Below are 23,661 nucleotides of genomic sequence, written 5' to 3'. Positions count from 1 at the left end.
AGTATTATTGTGCTTATTTAATTAATATCACCACAAAGAAAACAGCCCATAGGATGGGTCAGTCACACAGTAATAAGACTACAGCAATGATATACCAGAGCTGTACATTTTTTGGAAAAAATTTTATGCAGAGAATGCCACATTAGAGTTTTTTCCCCAATAATTTATCTGTTGTTGAATTATAATTATTTTAGAGTAGGAAATATAAAATAGAACACCTCATTCAAGCAGGAAGTAGGGGAGATGTTAGATATATTTTGGGAAGAGGACAAGCAGCAGCTCAGCAGCCTGAGCACATAGAAAGAGGAGAGAAGGAGGCATGATGGTGGTTGGTGATGATGCTCCCTTTGTCTTGGAGACTTACCCTATTCTAGGACTTCTGTGTGTATTCATTCAGTCAGTCCTTAAAAAAACACTTGAAGTGAGGTATTATTGTTATTTTTTCCACTGCAAAATAATTTTTATTGATATCCCACCAACTGCACAATCGGTCCTGACATTAAGCTCCTTCTTCCTTTGCAATTGGGTCTTTCTTAGTGGGCCCATGAATGCTTTCTTCTCCACCACAGTCTGGAATCAGCCATGGCCACACTGGGAAGTGGTGTCGATGAACTTAAGGTCAATTGAAGCAAGGTATTATTGACCTGTTTTCACAAATGGGGAAACTGAGGCTCAGAGAAATATGTTTAGTTAAGTCATAAAACAGAGATTTAAATCCTGACCTGATTCCAAAACCTGATGTTCAGTCTGCTCATTTCAACGTCTCTGCCATGTCTGGTTCTTGCACTCATTCTGTCTCTTCAAGTTTTGTTGCCTTTTGTTACGCCTGGGAATATTTTCGTAATAACTAGACAAGATGTGTTGGGTAAAACCTGCTGCTGTAAATAGACTTTTAACAAAGTGGCGGTAAGGTATGGGGAGGGGAAGCGATGTATGGTTTCAGGATTGGTACTCGGTCTTTTAATGAGCCTGTGCCTCAGGACTGTGAACTCCACAAGTGCTTTTCAGTCCCCCCACCCCATGTCCCTTCAGGGTGACAAAATGGCTAGAGTGGGCCAGAGTTGGGTATCCCCTTCCTCTAGGTCTGTTGGGCTCTGCTAATGACCCAGCATGTTAGACTCTAGTTAGCTAACCTGTTTGACAGATTCCCCCAGGGCAGGCCTTGTTAAAAAGAACAGAGTACCCTGAGTGGCTCAGTCAGGTGAAGTGTCTGACTCTTGATCTCAGCTCAGGTCTTGATCATGGGGTGGTGAGTTCAGGCCCCACAATGGGCTCCACGCTGGGCATGAAGCCTACTTAAAAACAAAACAAAAACAAAACCAAAAGAGAGTACTCTGTGGCATGAGAAGCATAAGATTTTTCTCTGATACTTACTGTGAGAACCTAGTTGAGCTCCTGGAAATAAATCTCACAAAATTGTGCGGGTCCCCTAAGACTGGGTACCGCTGAGTTTTTTTTTTTTTTTAAAGATTTTATTTATTTATTTGAGAGAGAGAGAGAGCACATGAGAGGGGGGGAGGGTCAGAGGGAGAAGCAGACTCCCTGCCGAGCAGGGAGCCCGATGCGGGACTCGATCCCGGGACTCCAGGATCATGACCTGAGCCGAAGGCAGTCGCTCAACCAACTGAGCCACCCAGGCGCCCTCCGCTGAGTTTTAACTCTTAGAGTTGTCCACCCTGAGCCTGTAGCAGTTACAGTTCAGGGTTCCTTACCCCAGCACTGGTTCCCAAGGTGGTTTCTTCGAGGGAGTATCTGGGCCTGTAAGCTGTCATTTTCTCTCTTCGCCTTTTTTGTCACTCCAGTCTCAGGAATAAGGCACACCCTCTGTGTCCTCATCTGTCTTAGAAGCATTTTTGATTTCTCAGTCTATTCAGCTTTTCACATGTTGTTAGGATGGAGTGGTGACTTCCAAACTCCTTACGTGTAGAACTGAATAGTAGTATTTTGATGACCGAAAATGGAAAGATGGTATTCTAGGCAGAGACAAAACAGAAGTAAATAGAGGAAGAAAGCCAAAATATATATTCAAGAAAAATGAATACAAAAATTGAAGGAGGCATATAATTCCCAAATGGGCTTTTTATGTAACACTCAAAAGGCTGGAGAGGGCTTAAAGTTAGGTTACCAGTTTTTATTTTTGCTTTGTGTCAGTGAGAAGTCATTGTAAGTTTCTATCAAGGAAGGAAACAAGTAAAAGAGGATGTTTAAGATATTTTTATTTGGCCTTTATATATATGTGGAAGATGGATCAGAAGAGAAAGGATGGCTAGTTGCAAGCCTTTTATGGTGGTCAAGAATTACGATAAATGACTGTGTAGGGCTAGATAAGACAATGGATGGATAAATGAAAAAATTTACACAGTGGCTGATATTGTGTATGAAATTCAAAATTGGACAAAATTAGGGCAATCAAGAAGAAAATTCCTTAGGCCAGATAAGGAATACAGTTTTAGACATGGTACGCGCTTTATTTCCCATGCTTTGTCTCTGTCTCACAGAGCTTGGTCAGCAGGCCGTTGGAAATGCACTAGTTGTCAAGAAAACAAGTTCAGGATTGAAGTAGAGCAAGGAGATGTTTGAAGCCAGGAGAAGGATGGGGGGACATCTGATAGAGAAAGACGAGTTGGAAAACATGAAGGATAGAACTTTCAGCAGAGTTAAGGGAAACAACAAAGAAGGAGAACCAATACTTATGCCACTAAGAGAAGCAATAGTCAGTGTTGAAGATGTCGAAAAAGGAGGGTTTCAAAAAAGAGATGTGTTGAGGAGAGGTCATGAAGGACTTGAATGCTGACGTTTCTCACACAGTGTTTAGGATGAGTACATTGCAAAGGCTGGTTTGCATGGGGATGATGGTGCAGAGGGCATAAAACATTGTAAAAGATTAGTCAAGAAAGAAAGAGAGAAGGAACACAGCAGCTAAAGAATACAACTATGTCACAGACTATTTTCAAGGTCTGGGAGATAAGGGTATGTTTATAAAGCAATATAGTATTATACTATATTTCACTATATTATATATTAAATTTAGTATTTTCTTATTCTCCCCCTTTTGATATCTATGATTACCTCTGTAATATCAGAATTAAGGCTGTGTATTTGAGTTTTTTCCTTTTGTTTTCCCCCACAATTTAGGCTTGCCAGCTATCTGTAAATTTTATTGGCTATTCCATAAAAAAACTGTTCTTGGATGTTGGTTTTAATTAATTCACCATTATTCTGTCTTCTAGGTCTTTAATGTGTGCTTTTATTGTTATTAATTCTCCCCTCTACTTTTCTTAGTTTTATGTTATTATTTTTGCCTAGCTCCAGAGTTGAATACTGAGTTCATTTATTTTTATTTCTTATTTTATAATAAAAGCATTGAAGAATACAAATTTTTGTTTTAAGTACAGAACACTGTAACATTCTCATTATCTTTTATTTCTCAGTGGCCCTAATTGCAGTTTTGACTTGACTTTTTGAAGGAAGTTATTGTTTAATTTCCAAGTGGTTGCATTTATGTTTATGACTTTATTTCTAGTTATACTAGAAACTGTCAGAAAGTGTTATATAAACAAGGTCATTTTGTTTTATCTTAATCTGTTAAGAATTTATTTATGATTCTTTTTTTAAAAGTTTTTATTTAAATTCTTGTTAACATACAGTGTAATATTAGTTTCAGGTGTGTAATAGAGTGATTCAGCACTTCCATACAACACTTGATGTTCATCACAAGTACACTCCTTAATCCCTATCATCTATTTCACCCATCCCCTGCCCACCACCCCTCTGGCAACAATCAGTTTGAATGGCAAGAGCCCAAATGTCCATCAGTAGATGAATGGATAAAGAAGATGTGGTATATATACAAAATGGAATATTACTCAGCCACCAAAAAGAATGAAATCTGGTCATTTGCCATGACATGGATGAAGCTAGAGAGTATTATGCTAAGTGAAATAAGTCAGTCAGAGAAAGACAAATACCATATGATTTCACTTATATGTGGAATTTAAGAAACAAAACAAAAAACAAAACAAATGAGCAAAGGGAAAAGAACAGAGAGAGACAAGCCAAGAAAGAGACTCTTAACTATAGAGAACAAACTGATGATTCATTTTTAAATACATGTTCTCTGAGCTCTAGAATTCATCAGTTTATAATTTTTCTAACATTTCTTATTCTTTTTTTTTTTTTTTTTTTTAAAGATTTTATTTATTTATTTGAGAGAGAGAGAATGAGAGAGAGCACATGAGATGGGGGAGGGTTAGAGGGAGAAGCAGACTCCCTGCCGAGCAGGGACCCCGATGCGGGACTCGATCCAGGGACTCCAGGATCATGACCTGAGCCGAAGGCAGTCGCCCAACCAACTGAGCCACCCAGGCGCCCTAACATTTCTTATTCTTGTCGTTGCTTGCTTTGTTGCCCACAAAAGCACGTGCAAGTTATCTTTTCACTGAAACATGGGGGCTTGGGATCCAGATTATTATAATTGTACTTTTTTTTTTTTTTTTGGCTTCCATTGCTCGTCCTTTTAAGCTTAATAGCTGTATCCAGTTTTATAACTCGATTTACTCATATTTTTGTAGATTTCTCAGATGCTTCTATAGTCAGGGTGACCTCTTTTATATTTATGGTTCCCTCTCTGAACTTCTTAAGTTTGCTTTAATTTTCAGCAGACTGGATTTCATATTCAAACAAAAGTTTTCCAGTGAAGTGTATTTTAAAATGATGTTTTCTCAGTGATGATGTAGCTAACAAAATTTTCCTCTAGTCCTCAAATGTGAAAGAAAACTTTGAAGGTTTTTAATTATGTGATCATAAGAGTTTCTCCTAAAAAATATACTTCTTTTTATTCGGCATTTGTGTTGTGGTGGAAATGTTTGAGACCATCCTCACTTTAAGATAATCTTTTTAGTCTTGTTTGATTTGAATTGAACTTTTCTTTAATCTTGTACCTCCTTCCCAAAAGATTTATGTTTTATCAGTGTCCCTTGGATTAATTTCCCTTCCAATCTCTTTACACAGAGGTGTCTTGAGCAGTGAAATGTTTTCCTTCCTCATTCCTTTGATTATATTTTAGCATAACAATTGTTTTAGTTTCTCCTGTAGATATGTTATCTGTAATTTTTGCATACTCTTTGCCTTCTATTTGTCTTCTATATTTCCTAGCATTGTTTCCCTCTCTGTATTTTCTTTTCCTCCATGGTTTGAGAAATTTTACAAGTTGGTCTCTACGTCAATAATTTGATTTTGTGCAAACTCTCCCCTTTACTTCAGTGTTTCCTATAAGGATTTTCAGTTGGTGTTTCATTCTTAGCTCTCTACTTCTGTTTCTTACCCATTTTTTTTTATTATGTATGTTAATCACCATACATTACATCATTAGTTTTTGATGTAGTGTTCCATGATTCATTTTTTTTTTTCTTTTTTGGCACACAGGATTTTTAAAAGTCCAATGGCCCTACAAGGTTATTTGGAAACAACATCCCCCCAGTAGACTGCCCCTATTTTCAGATGATCAAAGGTGACTACATTCAACGCTTTCACTGTCCCTTGATATGTTTTACTTTGTATTTCGAAATAACCTGCTTACATTTAATTTCTACTTCCTATTTTTCTGCTGCGTCAGTTTATTGACTTCTTGCTATGGGATGTGAGGAATTATCTCCTTTATACTTGTCTTCTGCCATTTACACTTCCTGTCCTACCACCTGTCCAATGTAGATGCACCATAATGTACATGCGAATTATGTACCATCCATACGTCTTGAGTCCTTTTGCTTTCCTGGAAAAATTTTTGTTGTCCTTGTAGCTAATAATCATCATTTTAAAATTGTTTGGCTGCTTAGTGTTTTGGGTTTTTTTTTTTTTTTTTTGGTGTGTGTTCCTTTTTATATGCTAAAGACCAATTCACTCCCAAACTTTTCTTCAGAGGACATCTGGTTAGCTATATTTAAGTTTTTAGAGACAACCCTCCAGCTTCTGTAATTTAGATTGGGACCTAAGTGTACAACATAGCTTGCATCTTAGAATCTTCTTTACCATAATTCTGGGAATTTTCTTCACATCTCTTTTGTGCTGCATCTCCCGTTTTTTGTAATCCAACTGCCCTCCATCATTTATTATCTTGTTTGGGTATAGCACATCAACACATAGCTTCTTTTTTTTAAAAGATTTTATTTATTTATTTATTTATTTATTTATTTATTTATTTATTTATTTGAGAGAGAGAGAGAGAGAGTGCATGCACAAGCAGGGGGAGGGGCAGAAGGAGAGGGAGAAGCAGATCCCCCGCTGAGCAGGGAGCCAGACATGGGCTCCATCCCTGAGATCATGACCTGAGCCGAACGCAGACACTCAACCAACTGAGCCACCAAGGCACCCCCAACCCATAGCTTCTTGAGGCTATATTTAAAAATATCTTCATTTTGACATTATGCTTAAGCAACATGTTGCCAAAATCTAGGTTGAAAATCATTTTACTTTAGAATTTGAGGCACTACTTCATTTTTCCTTGGCTCTCAGGCCATTCTGATCCCTTGATTCTTTATAACTTTTTCTCTTTTCCTTTTTTTTTTTTCATCTCCAGAATCTTTCAAGATTTCCTATTTGTCCTCATTATTCTGAAACTCAACAGGATATACCCTAGTATGTGTATGTTTTATTTATTGTGCTAAGAACTCAGTAAGACCTTTTAATCTAGAATTTCACATCATTTCCTTCTGGGAAAATGCTTTGTTTGATAATCCCAACTCCCCATTTTCTTTTCCTGGGATTCATATTTAGATCTTGGGCCTCCTGGACTGATCCTTTAATTCTCTCCTGATTTTTTTTCTCTATGTCTTTTTGATCACTTTCTTGGAGATTACTTCCACCTTCTAATTCTTCTATTGGCTTTCATTTCTGAAATCATAATTCAGAATTATAATTCTGTTATCTATAATTATTAATTAAAAATAATTATTAATTATAATTAATGTATGTATATTTTTATAATAATTATTATAGTTGATGTATAAGAGTTCTTTTGTGCTCTCTGAATATTCCTTTATTTGCAGAAACAACTTCTTGTTTTAGACATGCATTTTAAAAAATCACTGAAGCTATTAATTTTTCAATGGCTTTCTTTCCAGGCATAGCCTCTATTTACTCAAATTGGTTTTTTTTTTTCCTATTTGTTTGATTTAATGTCTGTTTTGCATAGTGGAAAATTTTTCATGCCCAGTGATCCTTGGATTCCACTCATAATTAAGGGTACATTAGAAAGCTGATTGAAAAATCTCTGCACGTGGATGTGTTTGTTGATGGTGGACATCACTTGGGAAATCACATAGTGTCAGAATGTTTAGGTCTTTTCTTTTAGGCTGATGGATCCAAAAGTTTCCCAAAGATGAATCTTTTCATCCTCTGCTTGGAGGATGTAAACTAGGCTGGTAATACTCTGTGAGCCAGGTAGGGGAAGGGGACTGGAAAACTCGTAATTCAATATTCCTGCTTTCACTTACCACGACTACTTTTAATGTGGTACCTGATCCACTGTGCCAGGTGTCTTGCATTCAAGGAGACCCTATGTTTCACCTTCTTCAGAGAGTAAATCTCTAGTCTACTGCCAGGTTGGGGGAAAGAAAATAGCCCAGCTTCACAAACATCAAATATTTAATCACATGATTTTAGTGTTGAATTCTAATCCCTTCTAAATTGGCTCTTTGTGTGCATAAATGTTGCTCCATTCATTTTTATATTCCTAGTACCTACCCTGTTGATTATACTGTTACTGCAATTCATATTTTTGAATAAATGAATAAATTATTACTTTATAAATTGAGGAAACCCTTAGCTAGATATGGCCAGTTAGAAATGTTTCTTTTTTTGATGTCATTGAGCTCCTTTTCTTATAATGTTGCCTTAATTCAGATATATTGTTTGTCACTTCTGTATCAGAAAAAGCATGTCTTCATATCATGCAGGCTTTTCCTACAAGTTTCAGACAATTCAGTTTTCATGTCTGTTGTTGTTCGGAGTTCACATTCTAAATGAGTTTTTACATTGTATTTCACTAGCTGGAGTTACTACTCTGTCCTATTTACTGCAGCACAGATACAAACAATTCTGGAAAACATTAAAGTGTGTCTTTGTGAGTCATATTCCACAAAATGCCATCCATAGTCTCCTCTTCTACCATCCAATTTCTCTTTCATTTCTGTTCTTTTCTGCTTGGTCACTTTGCTCATGCTGAGTCCAAGTGAGCTCTGTCTTAATCTCTCTTAATCTTCCCGTTCTATACTGCACTCTGTGGGAAGAGGCTTTCTTTCGCCTCTAGGTTTGGGGCTGAAAGGCAACATCAGGTTCTCTCCATTTTTCAGAAGTCATTTATTTTTGTAGTGTGTCTCGGTTCTCATAGCTCTATTCCTCTCCGGCTGCAGGAGCCTTTTTTTGTTGCTGTTTAGCAGTTTCACGTCTATCTCTAGGAGGGTAGAATATAGAAAGAGTCCTGCAATCCCTAAGAATTAAATATAGAATTGGGATTTTTTTTTTCTTAACCTGGTGTCTTCTGTTTAATTCAATGAAGTATCATATTTTGCATATGTTCATTTGAGATTATGCTATATACACCTTGCAGGCAGGAAGAGTACCTTTTTGGTACTTTGAATAAAGTATGCTAAACTGATAAAATAAAATTTATGATGCTCTTCTTGGGAATAAAATAGCTAGAAGAATCTTAGCTGGAGATGACGCTTTCCTGGAGTGATTCTGAGGGGACAGGAATCAGTAGGATGAAGCATAGTCAAACAATGAAACAAATGTTTATCTTATCCCAAGGTCCTTGCCTTGGTCTGGTGTGAACAAATCCTTTAAATTATCACCAAATTATTTTGACTCTTCTTTCTCAATCTGGTTTAGACTCACCTTTTCTTTTCCATTTCCAGTAAACGGACTACCCTGGTCTCACTCACTCATCTCCTGTTCTTGTCTAGGGCCTCTCCTGTCTAGGTGCCATGCTCCTTCCACCCAGACTATTATTTCAAATGCCTTATGCCTACCACCCTGTCTCCTATCTCCTCTGCTTCCTATTCTGGATGTTCATTCAATTTTACTTTTTTTTTTTTCAACTGTCTATCATGTGTCATGCAGTGCCCTGGGAGGTAAAATTGTGGAGGTAATAAAATACTGTGATTGAGTGTGTGGTTTCAGGCCTCCATCATTTAATACTGTAACATGGGGTCAGTTACCTATCACTTTGTGACTTCTTAAACAAAATGGGATACCTAACTCAGTATTGTTTAAACATTTAATGTTAATTGCTTGGGATGGTTCTGGCACATAATATGCCTTCAATAAATGTTAGCTATCATTGTCACCACCACCATCCTCATCATCATCATCACTTTTTTTTTTAAAGATTTATTTAGTTTAGAGAGAAAGAGAGAGCACAAGCGGGAGGGGCAGAGGGAGAGGGAGAGAGAGAATCTTAAGCAGGCTCCATGCCTGGTGAGGAGCCTGACACAGGACTTAATCCCACGACCCTGATATCATGACCCGAGCTGAAATCAAGAGTCGGACGCTTAACTGACTGAGGCACCCAGGCGCCCTGTCACCATCATCACTTTTATGTTTCGTTTGCTGAACAATATAAAGTGGCTTACCACTGAAAATATTCATTTCACATCCTTTTGTCTATCTTTGCACATTCTGAAGGCATTTCCTTCCTAACTTTCTATGGATGGAGTTAAATGTACATTGACTGATATGGGCCAAGATTGACATGGAGAAGTGTTTTGCACTGAATATCTATTATGTTGTTCAAAATATCACAAAATGGTTTATAATGAATTATCTTAGTTTCTGCATGCATTAATAATCAGTTTAGTGTAGGAAAAAGAAGAAATGTAAGTAATTAATAGGAATATTCTACAAGTTTACAAAATTGCCCATAGAGAGTTTTAGTCCTGAGCTGACTTTCATATTATTTACTTCTACTTATTATTAGCAATGAAGGATCTGCTTAATTTAGTCATCATAAAGTACTGGCATAATGTATTTAAAGTAGCTATTTACATATAACATGTAAGTCATGTTTTAAGATTTTGCTAACTTCTAAATTAACATTATGAATGCTTTTAAATAATATTCAGAAAAGAGCTAACATACCAAATCATCTTGAGAAGTTAAAATGGTCATTTATAGTAAACATTCAGATGAATTAATCCTACATGAAAAGAAACCTAAGGAAATTATTTGCAACTAATTTTGGTTATCTAGAATATAATAAACAGAGGAACACAGTTGTAGCTCAATGGTTTATAACTAAAAATAACCACTCTTCAAAGAATTCATATTAAAACTTTTATCACAAATTCAAAATTAAGAAAAAAAATTGTTCAACATTATTGCTACAAATACCACACATATGCAGTGTGTTGGGGTGAAACTCTATTATCGTAGCATTAGTACCTCTTGTTCATCCAAAGTATTGTGGGTCTGACTTCCTATACTCTTCCCTGAAACCACCCATCCCACAACACACACACTTAAAGATGCTACCCTCTCCAAGCTCAGAGCCAAGGGCAGAAGGCATTCACCTGGGTGGTTTTCTCTGCATAGAGCAGTTGAAAGATGGTCATCTCATGCGGCAGTTACCAGGAACTGACATTAAGAGCTGAGGTTGTGGGAATATAAAAGCAAGGATAGTAGATCTGGATGAAATCCAGAGATGGTGGAGTTTTGCTTGTTGCTTCTGACATAATTTTTGGACAGCAGCTATCTTTAATTATAGGTAGAGAGTAGGGGCCTTCTTCCCAGTGCTGCCTCTTGGTCCTAAATTGAAATGTATGTGGAGTTTCCACCTGTCTTTTTACATGTTCTGTTCACAAAACACTTTCACAGATATTACCTTGTTAGATCTTTCCAATATCCCTGTGAGTTATCTGTCAGAGTGCACAATTTCCCAAATTAGCTTCTCTAGGGATATAGATGAAAGAATCTAGACACCACACAGATTGAGGAAAGAATAAGTTTACTACTCACATTTGCCTACTGCCTAAAGCCATGCCTACTCAAAACACTAAATATGAGTAATGATAATCATAGATGTGTTTATCATACATTCTATTTATTAATCAGTTTATGTATTTATCAAACATTGACTTTTTATTGAATCCTAGGTCTTAAAACAGGTAATGGGAGGTAAAAAATAATCTGTCCCTGAGATTACTGTGCTCTCAGTCTCGTTGGGAAATGGACACATGAACAGATAATCACAATATAATGCCAAAGAATTATGATAAAATACATAATGAAATACAATGAAATACAGGGGAGAAACACACCTACCTGCCGAGTATAGGGTAGATCAGAGAAGACTTCACAGAACAGCTGAATTCTCTCTCATGAGGGTAACCAGGGACTCTCACTTTTCAAATCCTATCCTCATGAAATTTGTATCTTTGGACATCACTGACCATTTCCTCATTCCTTAAATTATCTATTGGTTTCATGGACCTTGAACTATATTCTTCCTTAGTTTCCATCTGGCCATGTTTTTTTCATCCTCCTTTACTGATCTTGCTGAGTCTGCTCCTTAAAATCTGCTCTTTCCAGGGCCCCATTCATGCCATCTTCCCTTCATACTATCCCTGTCTCTGTGGATGAGAACTCGCTAATAAATATTCATGGTCTCACCTGCCTTGAATATGACTGTGTCTTTGAAATCTTCACCTCCTGTAAACCTGACTCATGAATACAACTCAAGTGTTCATCTGAGTTGTAAGCTTCTTGTCTTGGAAGCCTCGTTGGGACTTTGAGCTCATAGACAACCAAGTCATGATCTACCTTTTAAAACCAGTCATTCCCTTGGGTGCCTTTATTCAATGAAAGATGCTATCACCTGTTCACTTGTTCTTTTGTTTCTTCTTCCTTCATTCAACAAATATTTATTAATACCTACTGGGGGTTAGTCACCACAATTGGCTCTGGGATACAACAGTAGAAAAACAGACCCGGCTCTTACTCTTCCAAGGAAAAGAAATTTTGGTGCTTAGCAAAGTATGGTTTACTAATTACATCTATCAGAATCACAGGAAGAAGGGCTTTAAAAAAATCTCAACCTGAGGTTCTTTCTCAGACTTACTGAATTGTAATCTTTAAGAACTGGGTTCCAGGGATCTATATTTTAAGTAAACCCCTTAAGTACTTCTGAGGAACATAACCTAAACTTTATAAAACTACTTATTTAAAAAAAAAAAGAAAATCAAACAAATAAATACGTAATTACGTACTGTCAAGTGCCACTGAAAGAGGCTACAAGGTGCTGTGTTAGAGTCTTACAGGGGACTGGGGAGGGTTGATACGCAATGGTCAGCCATTCCTGGGAGTCAGAGAGTGCAAGGGCAAGGCCGTGTAGCAGGTGGTGATTAGACATGAGGGGTCGAAGTCAGTGAATGCTAAGAATGACTCTCAAATCAGAAGTCTGGATGTCATTGTTTGGTTCCTCTCTCTTTATTTTCTTTACTATATCTCAAATCTATCCCATCTTCTTTATCATCACTGCTCCTAATGGAATTCACAGGCTCTTGTCTTGCCTGGAATTACCACAGTTTCTCCCTAATTCTTATCCTTGCTTCTGTATCACCCTCTTCCCTCATCTGTCACCACAGTGATCTCCTAAATAAATAAATAAGTAAATAAATTATATATATATAAATCATGCCACATATCTGCTTAAAACTCTTTAATCACTCTCTGTGGCCTGGAGAATAAAAGTCTGAAAACCTGGTGCTGCTTACACTGTCCTTCATGGCCACTGCATGCTCAGATTCCTATTGCCCTCACCTTTCATCTGGAATTCTCCAGCAGTCTCCAGACTGGCCTGTCTGGAGTCCTGGGCTCTGTGAGTCTTCTCTCCACTCTGCAGCCCATGGAGTCTTCTAAACAACAAAACTCACCACCCCTGTCCTTGTCATAAGCCTTCAGAGGATCCCCTTGACCACCTATAAGATAGCATCCAAACTCCTCAGTGGCCCATAATGTCCTTCATGATCTCATATGTCATCTATTCTGTAGCCTTACCTCCTTACCTCTTGCCATGTCATCCCGTGCTTTGATTTACATGCCTGGTATTCTTTATACCTTTAGTTTCTCCAGTTTGCCATGGCTTCTTGCCCCTGGTTTTTAATGTTCCCTCCTCTTTCCCTCCTTCCCTCCCTCCCTCCTTCCTTCCCTCCCTCCCTCCCTCCCTCCTTCCCTTCCTTCCTTTTTTGCTTGGTGCCCTCTTGCAATCCTCTCTCCTGGGTTATCTCCCACATCCGTCAGGCTGCTGTTCACTGATACATGAAGCCTGGGCTGATGGCCCTGCTGGATGTTCCTCTAGCAGCACCATTTCCTCACTCCTCTCTAGGGAGTCTCATACTGAGCTGTGGCAGGCTCTTCGCATATCTCTGTCCCCACCTACATGTCTCTGGGGTTCAGGAACCATGTCTTGGTCACCGATGAATCCCCACATTGAACTTTGTGTCTTGAACAGAATGGGTATGCAACATGTTTTTTATACACTGAATAATACCGAGTGTTAATACTTCCTGAATGTATCAAGTTAAATAGTTTGCATATTTTTAAAAGAAGAGCGCTATTGAGATAATCCACATTTGCCCATAAAGGTTGCCCTTTTAAAGTGTGTAACTTAGGATTTTTCAGTATATTAACAGAGTTGTGTATCCATCTCCACCCTCTAATTTTAGGCCATTGCCTAAGAAATCCTGTACCCTTGAGCATTCACTATGTTCCCTTCTCCCTGTAGCCCCTGGCAGTCACCAATCTATTGTCTGTTTATGGGTTTGCCTATTCTGGACATTTCATATAAAATAAAATCACACAATATGTGATCTTTGTGACTAACTTTTCTCAGTTCACATATTTTCAAGGTTCGTCCATTTTAGACATATATTAGTACTTTATTCTTTTTTATTTATTTTTAATACTTTATTCCTTTTTATTTATTTTTAATATTTGGTTGTATAGATAAGGCACATTTTGCTTATCCAGTCATCAGTTAATGGACATTTGGGTTGTTTCTGCTTTTTGGCTATTATGAATAATCCTATGAACATCAATAATACAGATTTTTTTATGAACATATATCTTCAGTTTTCTTGGATTGGAATTATTTAGAAGCAGAAACTGCTAGGTCATATGGCAACTCTATGTTTAACTTTTTGAGGAACTGCCAAACTATTTTCCAAAATAACTGCACCATTTTACATTCCCACCAGCAATGTAAAGAGTTTTAATTTTTTTCACATCTTCAATAACACTTGATATTGTCTACATTTTTTATTATATCCATCCTAGTGGATTTTTTGTTTTTATTTGCATTTCCCTAATGACTAATGATGTTAGACACTTTTCATATTGTCCATTCATACTTCTTCTTTGGACAAATGTTTCTTCAATTCCTTAACTCATTTTTATTTGGATTATTTGTCTTTTAACTGTTTAATTCTAAGAGTTTTTAAAATATATAATATATATTTTAAAGGATATTTGTTGTGATAAGCACTGGGTGTTATACGTAAGTGATGAATCCCTAAATCTACTCCTGAAACCAATATTACACTATATGTTAACTAACTAGAATTTAAATAAAAACTTGAAAAAAAACCAAAAATATTCAATAAATACTCAAATATCTTCAAAAAATAAATAAAATTTAAATGTCACCTCATCTATAATATATATATTATATATATGTATATATATATTATATATATATAATATATATATATATATTCTGGATACAAATTCCTTATCAGATACATGATTTGGAAATGATTTTGCCCACTCTGTGGGTTGTCTCTTCACTCTCCTAATGGGATCTGTTGAATCACAAAAGGACTTAATATTAATGAAGTCCAATTCATCAATTTTTATTTTATTTCTTCTGTTTTTGGTGTCCTGTCTTGTCCCAGCACCATTTGTTGAAATGACTGTTTTTTTATTCATTGAATTTGCTTGGGATCCTTGTCAAAAATCAATTGACCATATGTGTGAGAAGTTATTTCTGGGCTCTTAATTTTATTTCATTGATTTGTCTATCTTTATGTCAGTTTCATGCTGTCTTGATTGCTGTAACTTTGTAGTAAACTTTAAAATCAGAAGTTGGAAAAATAAAACAAGACAAAAATCAGAGAGGGAGATAAACCATGAGAGACTCTTAATCATAGGAAACAAACTGAGGGTTACTGGAGGGGGAGGAGGTGGTGGGATGGGGTAACTGGGGTGATGGGCATTAAGGAGGGCATGTGATGTAAGGGGCACTGGGTATTATATAAGACTGATGAATCACTGACCTCTACCTCTGAAACTAATAATACACTCTATGTTGATTAATTGAATTAAAAAAAAGACTATAAACAACAACAAAAAGAATAAAAAATAAAATCAGAAGTGTGAATTCTCCAACTTCATTTTTCACTCTCAAGATTGTTTTATCTGTTCTGGGACCCTGACATTTCCATCTGGATGTTTAGGATCAGCTTGTTGATTTCTGCAAAGAAGCCGGATGGGGTTTTGATAGGGATTATGTTGAATCTGTCAATTAATTTAGGGACTGTTTCCATCTTAGCAATATACATCTTCTTATCCATGAACATAGAGCTTCTTTTCACTTATTTAGATCTTTCATTTTTTTTTTAATGGTATTTTGTAGGTTTTAGTGAAAGAAAATCTTGCACTTCATTTGTCAAGTTTATTCCTAAGTATTTTACTTTCTTGATGCTAAAATTTTCTTAACTTTATTTTAAACTGTCCTTCTAAATTAGAGAAGTCTGCATTTTTAAAGGTTATGTAGATGTGTAATATTAGATAAAGTCAGGTTTCAATATGGGGATTATCTCATATACATATATTAGACTTTCAGAAACACTAAAAGTACTTTGAATAGGAGTAGAAAGCTGTGCATGACCCAAAAGAAAGGATGTGTATTAAGGAAGCAATATTTATTCATATATCAGTATATATATACTAATATACTGAGAAACTTTATTTTGAGTTTCATTATCAAATTAACCATGCAACATGTATTCACTCATATGTGAATGATTCACAAAATGCACAAATTTTGACATTTTATTTCTTTTTTTATTATATTTTTCTAAACTAGGCTCCATGCCCAGTGTGGAGCCCAGTGTGGGGCTATAACTCACAACCCTGAGATCAAGACCTGAGCTGAGATCAAGAGTTGGGTACTTAACCAACTAAGCCACTCAGGGGCCCCCAAATTTTGATATTTTAAATGCTTAATGCTAATTAGTGTACTTGTTAAATCTATTGATTATGTCGACATTAATGAGTAAAGCTTTTTAAAAACACCCAATTTCACTGGAAATGTTTGCGTATATAATATGCCATTATATAAGTCAGATGAAGGGTTGAGTTTTTGAATACTGGGGTGGCAAACTAGTTACCAAAATGATTATCAATGCTGTGATTTATAGAGCAAAATGAAAAGAGGTAATTATGATTAACTATCAGTTATCTGTTAATATTTAAAATGTTTCCACATTTAGGGTAATCCCATCAGTGAAGATACCACTTAATATGTGGGGAAAATATTATAATTGAGGTATTACATTGAGTAAGAATTTTGTACCAAACACTGGAAATTATTAATTATAATGGGGCCTTGAATCGGGAAACATTCTTGTAATCTTTTTTTCAAGAGCTACTAAAACTATACGGAAGAAAATTGTTCATATAAAATAATGTCTACTTAAAGACTTTATGAAGAATTACTCTAGGTTGATTGGTCTGGAAAGATTAAAAATTAAAAAATAGAAGCACACGCACTCAGAAAGTTTTGGTTTTGTGGCTGTTGGTGTATTTGTCTGCAGTAATAATAGGATTTGACAGGAGAAACCAGTTGATGGCTCACATTCTATGAGATGTACTGGATTGGAGCCTACAGAATGAATCACTGTTGGTGAACATTATCCAGACAGGAACGGGCTATGGTTTTGTCTCTGGAAGATCTGTCTATATAACTATCATCCATTTGTTAGACTATATAGTTTAGAAAGAAATCCTAATATCAGAATAATGTCAAAGACAAGGAAGACAAATTTTAAAAATGCATGGATACTCATGTGAAAGAAAGATTGCACAGTTAATATAGCTCCTTGTTTATGCCTTATAGCACACTTGTGAAAATTAGGTTGTTTAATTTATTCTCAATAGTACTGTTTTCAGTCACTATTTAACAACATAAGCAAGATTATTTGACTCAAATATTAATGTATTCACAAGATCCTCATTTAAGTATTTGCTATTTATTCTTCCCTCAGGTAGATACTGGTTGGCTCCCAGACTTCAACTATGGCATCAAAACACAGTACAGTTATATATAAATAGATTCCTTGATGAAAATGGAGTCATGTGTATTTACCATGTTTACAAAAATATACTTATTGTTTTCTCCATTATATTAAAAAAAGTCACAGATGGCTTGACTATATTGTTTTTTCCTTAAAGAAAATGCCTGACTATTTAAAGTATTGTGATATTTCCCATTATCTTGTAACTCCCTTTTTTGTTTATGAAAAATATTTTTCCATTAGTTCAGTACATAGAAAACTGACCAAGGAAAATTTAATATTTAACTTATAATGATAAGTATTTATCGTATGTAATGAGGCTTATCTGGCCTAGGTCTATTTCTTTGTTAACAAGTCTTATTTCCTTCTGGAAAATGAAATGTATTGAGAATTAAAGAATTACACATGTGGTTAGAAAGCTGACCTTTAAAGCCTCTTCCAGTCTTGAAGTTTAATATTTCTGAGCTATTTGGCTGCCTTTTCTTTCTCTCTTTCTTTCTTTCTTTTTTTTTTACAGTAACATCATAAATCTATAGAAACCCCAAACAAAATGCAATTTTGGTTTTACATTAATTAGCTTTGAAATATAACCTTCACAAAAGTATTTTATTATCTTTTAAGAGTCCATTAGGGCATAAAATCAATACTTTAGCCACTCAGTGGAGCATTTCATTTTTCTCAGTATTTTCGAGAGAAGCCACTATATGCTTCCAATTTAACTTTTTTTTTTCTTTCTTAATGGAATTCTATACATACATAAAATAACTTTCTTAAATCATTAGCAGGGTTGTGATAGATTGCTATACCTTTGTGGTGAAAAGACAGGGTAAGAGCTAATAGTTTTGAGTGCCCTTCGGACACATGAAACACCACCTATTTTCTCAAGGGAGGACATTTGAAATTAAACAGGTATGAATTTTCTACTCCACCTTGGGGAGATTTGATAGCCCTCTGCAAGTATTAAGCTTGGGGACTGTGCTTCTCTATCCTCAATCATTCACCCCACCTTCAAGAAAGGAAAACATCCTAAAGAAATAGATCTATTCGTGTGAACAGTCTCAGTTGCCTAGTTCCCCATAGGAAGGCAACTTGCAGGCAATGAAAGCACATTGTCTACACGAGCCACGCTGGGGCAAGTTTTTGGTAAATGACAGCTGTCACTGCCTTCTGAGTAGATTCTCAATAGAACGCTACACTGGCGGTGGTCACAGAATGGGTGGAGAAGCTTATTTTGAGTTGTATTACAATTTTCCATTGCTGGGTAATAACTGCAACATATATTATCTTACACAGTTTCTGTAGGTCAGAAATTCAGAAGCAGCTTATTAGCTGCGGGGCTCTGGCTCAGGGTTTCTCATGAGGTTGCCGTCAAGGTGTCACTGGGGACTGCAGTCTCCTGAAGATTGGAATGCAGCCAGACAATCCACTCTTTAGGGTGTTCCCGTGCATGCATGACAAGTTGGTGCTAGTTTTTGGCAGGTGGCCTGGGTTCCTTTCCATTGGACTACTTGAGCGTTCTCATGAAACTGTGGTTCTTCTCCTGGAGTGACTGATCCAAGAGACAGCAAGGCAGAAGCCAAAATATTTTTTATGACCTAGTCTCAGAAATCACATGTAATCATTTCTAGTATGTACTATTGTTTACAAAAATCAACCCTATTCACAGTTGGAGAGGACTACATGGGTTCACAAATTCCCAGAGGTGAGATTATTGGGAGCCATTTTGGAGCCAGACTACCTTGGAATATGGTAATTCTTCTTCTGGGTTGTTAATAGAGCTGGTCTTGGAGAAAACAAGTTGTGTATTGTTTTGTTCTGTTTTCTAACCATTCTTTGGGCTCCCATTTCTGTGCTTCTTTGAGCAACCTTCTATTACCAGTTCCCAGTACTTTCAAGTTGATCCCTTCTTCCTCAGCGCTCTGCTGTGGTATCCTTCCTGTTGTTAAAAAACAAAATTCAGATGAGTAAATTTGAAGATCTACTTGGCTTTATTAAATGATTCATGAATTGGGTAGCATCTCATCTAGCAAGTAGAGGTGTGCTCCAAGGAGTTGTGCAAAATGGAAGGTTTTTATAAGAAGGAGGGTGGGGCAAGAAAGTTATAAGCAAAAGAAATATGCAAAGTCACCTTCCTTTATGGGGGGAGAGCAGGAGGTCTTATCATGTAGACTACCTCATCTTCCTTTGGAGAATGGAGAAGGCCCAAATGTCAGACTCCACTGGCATCCATCAGAAAATTCCTGACTGATCCGGTTAAGACTACATCGCTGGGGAAGGTTGAAACTACAACTAGATTCAGGTAGTAAGCCACAGTTTACTGACTTGGGGCTTTAACCTAAGTGATGCCATTTTGGGCCTTTGGTTTTCTTTTTAACACTATCCTTCTTTTCTCTCAAATTCAGCAAAGATTTGAGGGCAAATTGTGTCAGTCACTGTTCACATCAGTGTACAAAATCACCCCCTTTTTTTTTTTTTTTAAAGATTTTATTTATTTATTTGAGAGAGAGAGATAGCAAGAGAGAATAGGAGTAAAGGGGTGGAGCAAGGAGAGGGAGAAGCAGGCTCCCCACTGAGCAGGGAGCCCAATGTGGGGCTCCATCCCAGGACCCTGGGATCATGACCTGAGCCAAAGGCAGGTGCTTAATGACTGAGCCATACAGGCGCCCCAGTAAATGCAATATTGTGATTTATAATGAGAAATACATGGTCTTTGACCTTATTCATGGCACAAAGCACGTAAAACCTTTGGAATTTTCTGTGATAAGAACACTAAAGGTGTCTTTTATTATGTTAATGAAGTGACTTTTGGAAACCCTCTAGATAACCTAAGTATGGGGGCTGGTTGCCCAAGGTACTAACCATGTGATTAGAGGATTGGAACTTTTAGTCCCACCCCAGACTTCTGGGAAGGGAGAGGGGCTAAAGGTTGTATTAATGCCAATGGCCACTGATTTAATTAATCATGCCTATGTGATGAAGCCTCCATAAAATCCCAAAAGGTGGGGGTTCAGAGAGCTTAAGAGTTGGTGAACAGGTGGAGATTTGGGGGGGAGTGGCATAATCAGAAAGCAAGGAAGCTCTGTGCTCTTCCCACATACCTCATCCTCTACATCTTTTCCTTTTTATCATAAACTGGTAATCTAGTAACTAAAGTGTTTCTCTGAGTTCTGTGAGCTCCTCTAGCAAACTACTTGAATCCAAGGCAAGTGTTGTTGGAAACTTCAACCTATAGGTCGGTCAGAAGCACATGTGAGACATGGACTTACAATTGACATCTGAAGTGGGAGGGGAGAGTCTTGCAGCCTGAGTTTTAACTTGTGGGATCTGATGCTATTAACAGTGTCAGAACTGAGGTAATTTACAGGACACCCAGCTGCTGTCCGGGATTGCTTGGTGGTATGGGAAACCTCCTCTTCCCTACCCATATATGTTGGAACTGGGTCCAGAACCTTTAGTAAACAATCAAGGTAAGAGGTCAATGATTGGCAGAATCCCCTTAAAATAATATTTTTATTTTCGTAGAGCTAGCTACTCTGTGATTTAATCCAAAAGAGTAAGGTGGAACTTTAAGGCTCTGAAGTAGATACTAAGCACACTGGGGGGACTCTCTCATTTGTACCAGTTTCACTGCTTTAAGCCACTTGTAAGACTACTTCTGTTCAATGGAAAACATTACCACCAAGCTATCTCATTCAGCATGGTCTTTTGCACAGTGTGGAAATGCAAGACTTGGGGGGAAAAGTATTTTCCGTGCTCAAACAGAGGCAAAAACATTAATACAGTTATCACCATGGGTACATGATGATTATCAGTGATTAAAGTAGTTAGTTTTGCCATTTCCTTTGAAAATTGACACAGTGTGATTTGAATTTCCACAGATAGGGTGAAGAGCTTTGCATCACTGTTTTATGTATATGTTTATATCCTAAGCCAGTGTTTCAGGGATTCTGGCATTTATATCTGTGATTAACTCTAAAACATATTTCCATGGGGCATTTATTTATTTATTTACTTTGGAGTTTCAAAACTGTTCGGGCCAATAAATCCTTCTACCAATGACAGATTGGTCAACATTGAGGAGGTAAATGGAAACTAATGACGCTCATCAAGTTGATGATATGAATGATTTGTTGGACCCGATCATTTAACACTTTCATCAAGAAGTCAATACTGGGGAAAGAAAACCGGGCTCTTATTACAGCAAACTGTATTTGCACTGTCAGCATTCAGTGATTTATTACAAACCTGTGGCTAGGATTAGGAGATTATAAATGGGGGGAAATGGAAGGCTCATTAATTTTTTATCCCCACAGGTGCAAGACATGCAGTGGGCTGATCGAGAACACGCTCACCCGGCATCTGTCTGCAGCCTGCCCTGCAGGCCTGGGGAGAGGAAGAAAACGGTCAAAGGAGTCCCTTGCTGCTGGCATTGTGAGCGCTGTGAAGGTTACAACTACCAGGTGGACGAGCTCTCCTGTGAACTTTGCCCTCTGGATCAGAGACCAAACTTCAACCGCACAGGCTGCCAGCTTATCCCCATCATCAAACTAGAATGGCATTCCCCCTGGGCTGTGGTGCCTGTGTTCGTTGCAATACTGGGCATCATTGCCACCACCTTTGTGATCGTGACCTTTGTCCGCTATAATGACACACCTATTGTAAGGGCTTCCGGACGAGAACTTAGTTATGTGCTCCTAACAGGGATTTTCCTCTGTTATTCGATCACCTTCTTAATGATTGCCGCGCCAGATACAATCGTATGTTCCTTCCGCCGGATCTTTCTAGGACTTGGCATGTGTTTCAGCTACGCGGCCCTTCTTACCAAAACAAACAGGATCCACCGAATATTTGAGCAGGGGAAGAAATCGGTCACAGCACCCAAGTTTATTAGTCCAGCATCCCAGCTGGTGATCACTTTCAGCCTCATCTCGGTCCAGCTCCTAGGAGTGTGCATCTGGTTTGTTGTGGACCCCCCCCACATCATCATTGACTATGGAGAGCAGCGGACTCTAGACCCGGAGAATGCCAGGGGAGTGCTCAAGTGTGACATTTCCGATCTCTCGCTCATTTGTTCGCTAGGGTACAGTATCCTCTTGATGGTCACTTGTACTGTTTATGCCATTAAAACGAGAGGTGTCCCCGAGACTTTCAACGAAGCCAAACCTATTGGATTTACCATGTACACCACCTGCATCATTTGGTTAGCTTTCATTCCCATCTTTTTTGGTACAGCACAGTCAGCAGAAAAGGTAAGTGCAAGAAATGCATACACCAACCCTTCCCTGGACTTAACTCCTTTCTTTAGGATGCTTCCCTGCCTTTCTTTTCGGTTCACTTATATTCTCTCAAGATGATTCAGTCTGTATTATTCTTAATTAGAAATGTATATATATATATATATATATATATATTTATATATATATATTTATATGTATTATATATATTTATATATTATATATATATATAAAATCCCTCAAGGTCACTTAACTTTGAATATGTGTTGACTAAGGTTGATTGTCCATGAAGAGTGCTTTAATGGGTCCTCCTTAGCAAGGCTGAAAATTGACAGATCTCACATTACTTTCTGGGTCTCTCTTCCCAGGTCTGTTATCAATGAAGATAACTGTTCTTTTCCTAATGTTAATTAAAAGAGGATGGGAGAAAAGGCAGACATGATTCATGGGGGTGAGCTATCCCAGAGATATCCCATTGCATGACAAATGCCACCTTTTCTGGTTCTAATGTGACTCTAGGAAAAAGCTATTCCTTCACAATTACAATGGCTTTCATCATGGAAGCAGGGTTTATAGTAAAGCGACAACAACAAAAGAAACTGAGGTGGCTTAGTTCAATCTGAACCATCTTACTATTTCTCCTCAGCCCCCATTCTTATCACTTTTCCATATGGACAAGGTGATGATGAGGGATTAAAGAAGACAGCAATGGGCAGTTATATAAAGCAGTTTATAATTTTTCAGAAGGTGAAGATCAATTAAATCTCTTAAAATAATTTCCTTTGGCCACTAATCTCCAGTTAGCCTTTTCCACATAAATCACTGCAAGTAAAGAACATCCATATGAGAAAGGGGGCATGTACTGCACGGGATACAGGTAGTTTTCTGTCCAGAAAAGCAGAGAACTCACATTAACCACGAATTCCAAGGTTTGGGTAGGTTAATGGAGACAAGCCAGCTTGTAAAACAAAGGCAAGTGCTATCTTTCTGAATGAATAGTCAGTCCTTCAGCCTTACTGTGCCTATGAGCATGCGCTTCTCTCAGAGTGAGGATTTCAAGATCGCGCCGCCCTCCATCA

The 23,661-nt window shown here is 37.4% G+C and overlaps 1 protein-coding gene across 2 annotated transcripts in view; it reads left to right on the top strand.

Moving 5' to 3' along the window:
- Positions 1 to 23,661, top strand: part of GRM8 (glutamate metabotropic receptor 8) — a 772,971-nt gene that overhangs the window by 674,636 nt on the left and 74,674 nt on the right. For both annotated transcript variants that reach the window (XM_021699435.1, XM_021699434.1), the window contains exon 8: positions 21,662 to 22,597. In XM_021699435.1, the coding sequence (XP_021555110.1) occupies positions 21,662 to 22,597 (936 nt within the window). The remainder of the gene's footprint in view (positions 1 to 21,661; positions 22,598 to 23,661) is intronic.

This window comes from Neomonachus schauinslandi, chromosome 12, assembly GCF_002201575.2.
Source record: "Neomonachus schauinslandi chromosome 12, ASM220157v2, whole genome shotgun sequence".
NCBI lineage: Eukaryota > Metazoa > Chordata > Mammalia > Carnivora > Phocidae > Neomonachus > Neomonachus schauinslandi.
This window is presented reverse-complemented; position numbering and strand designations above follow the sequence as displayed.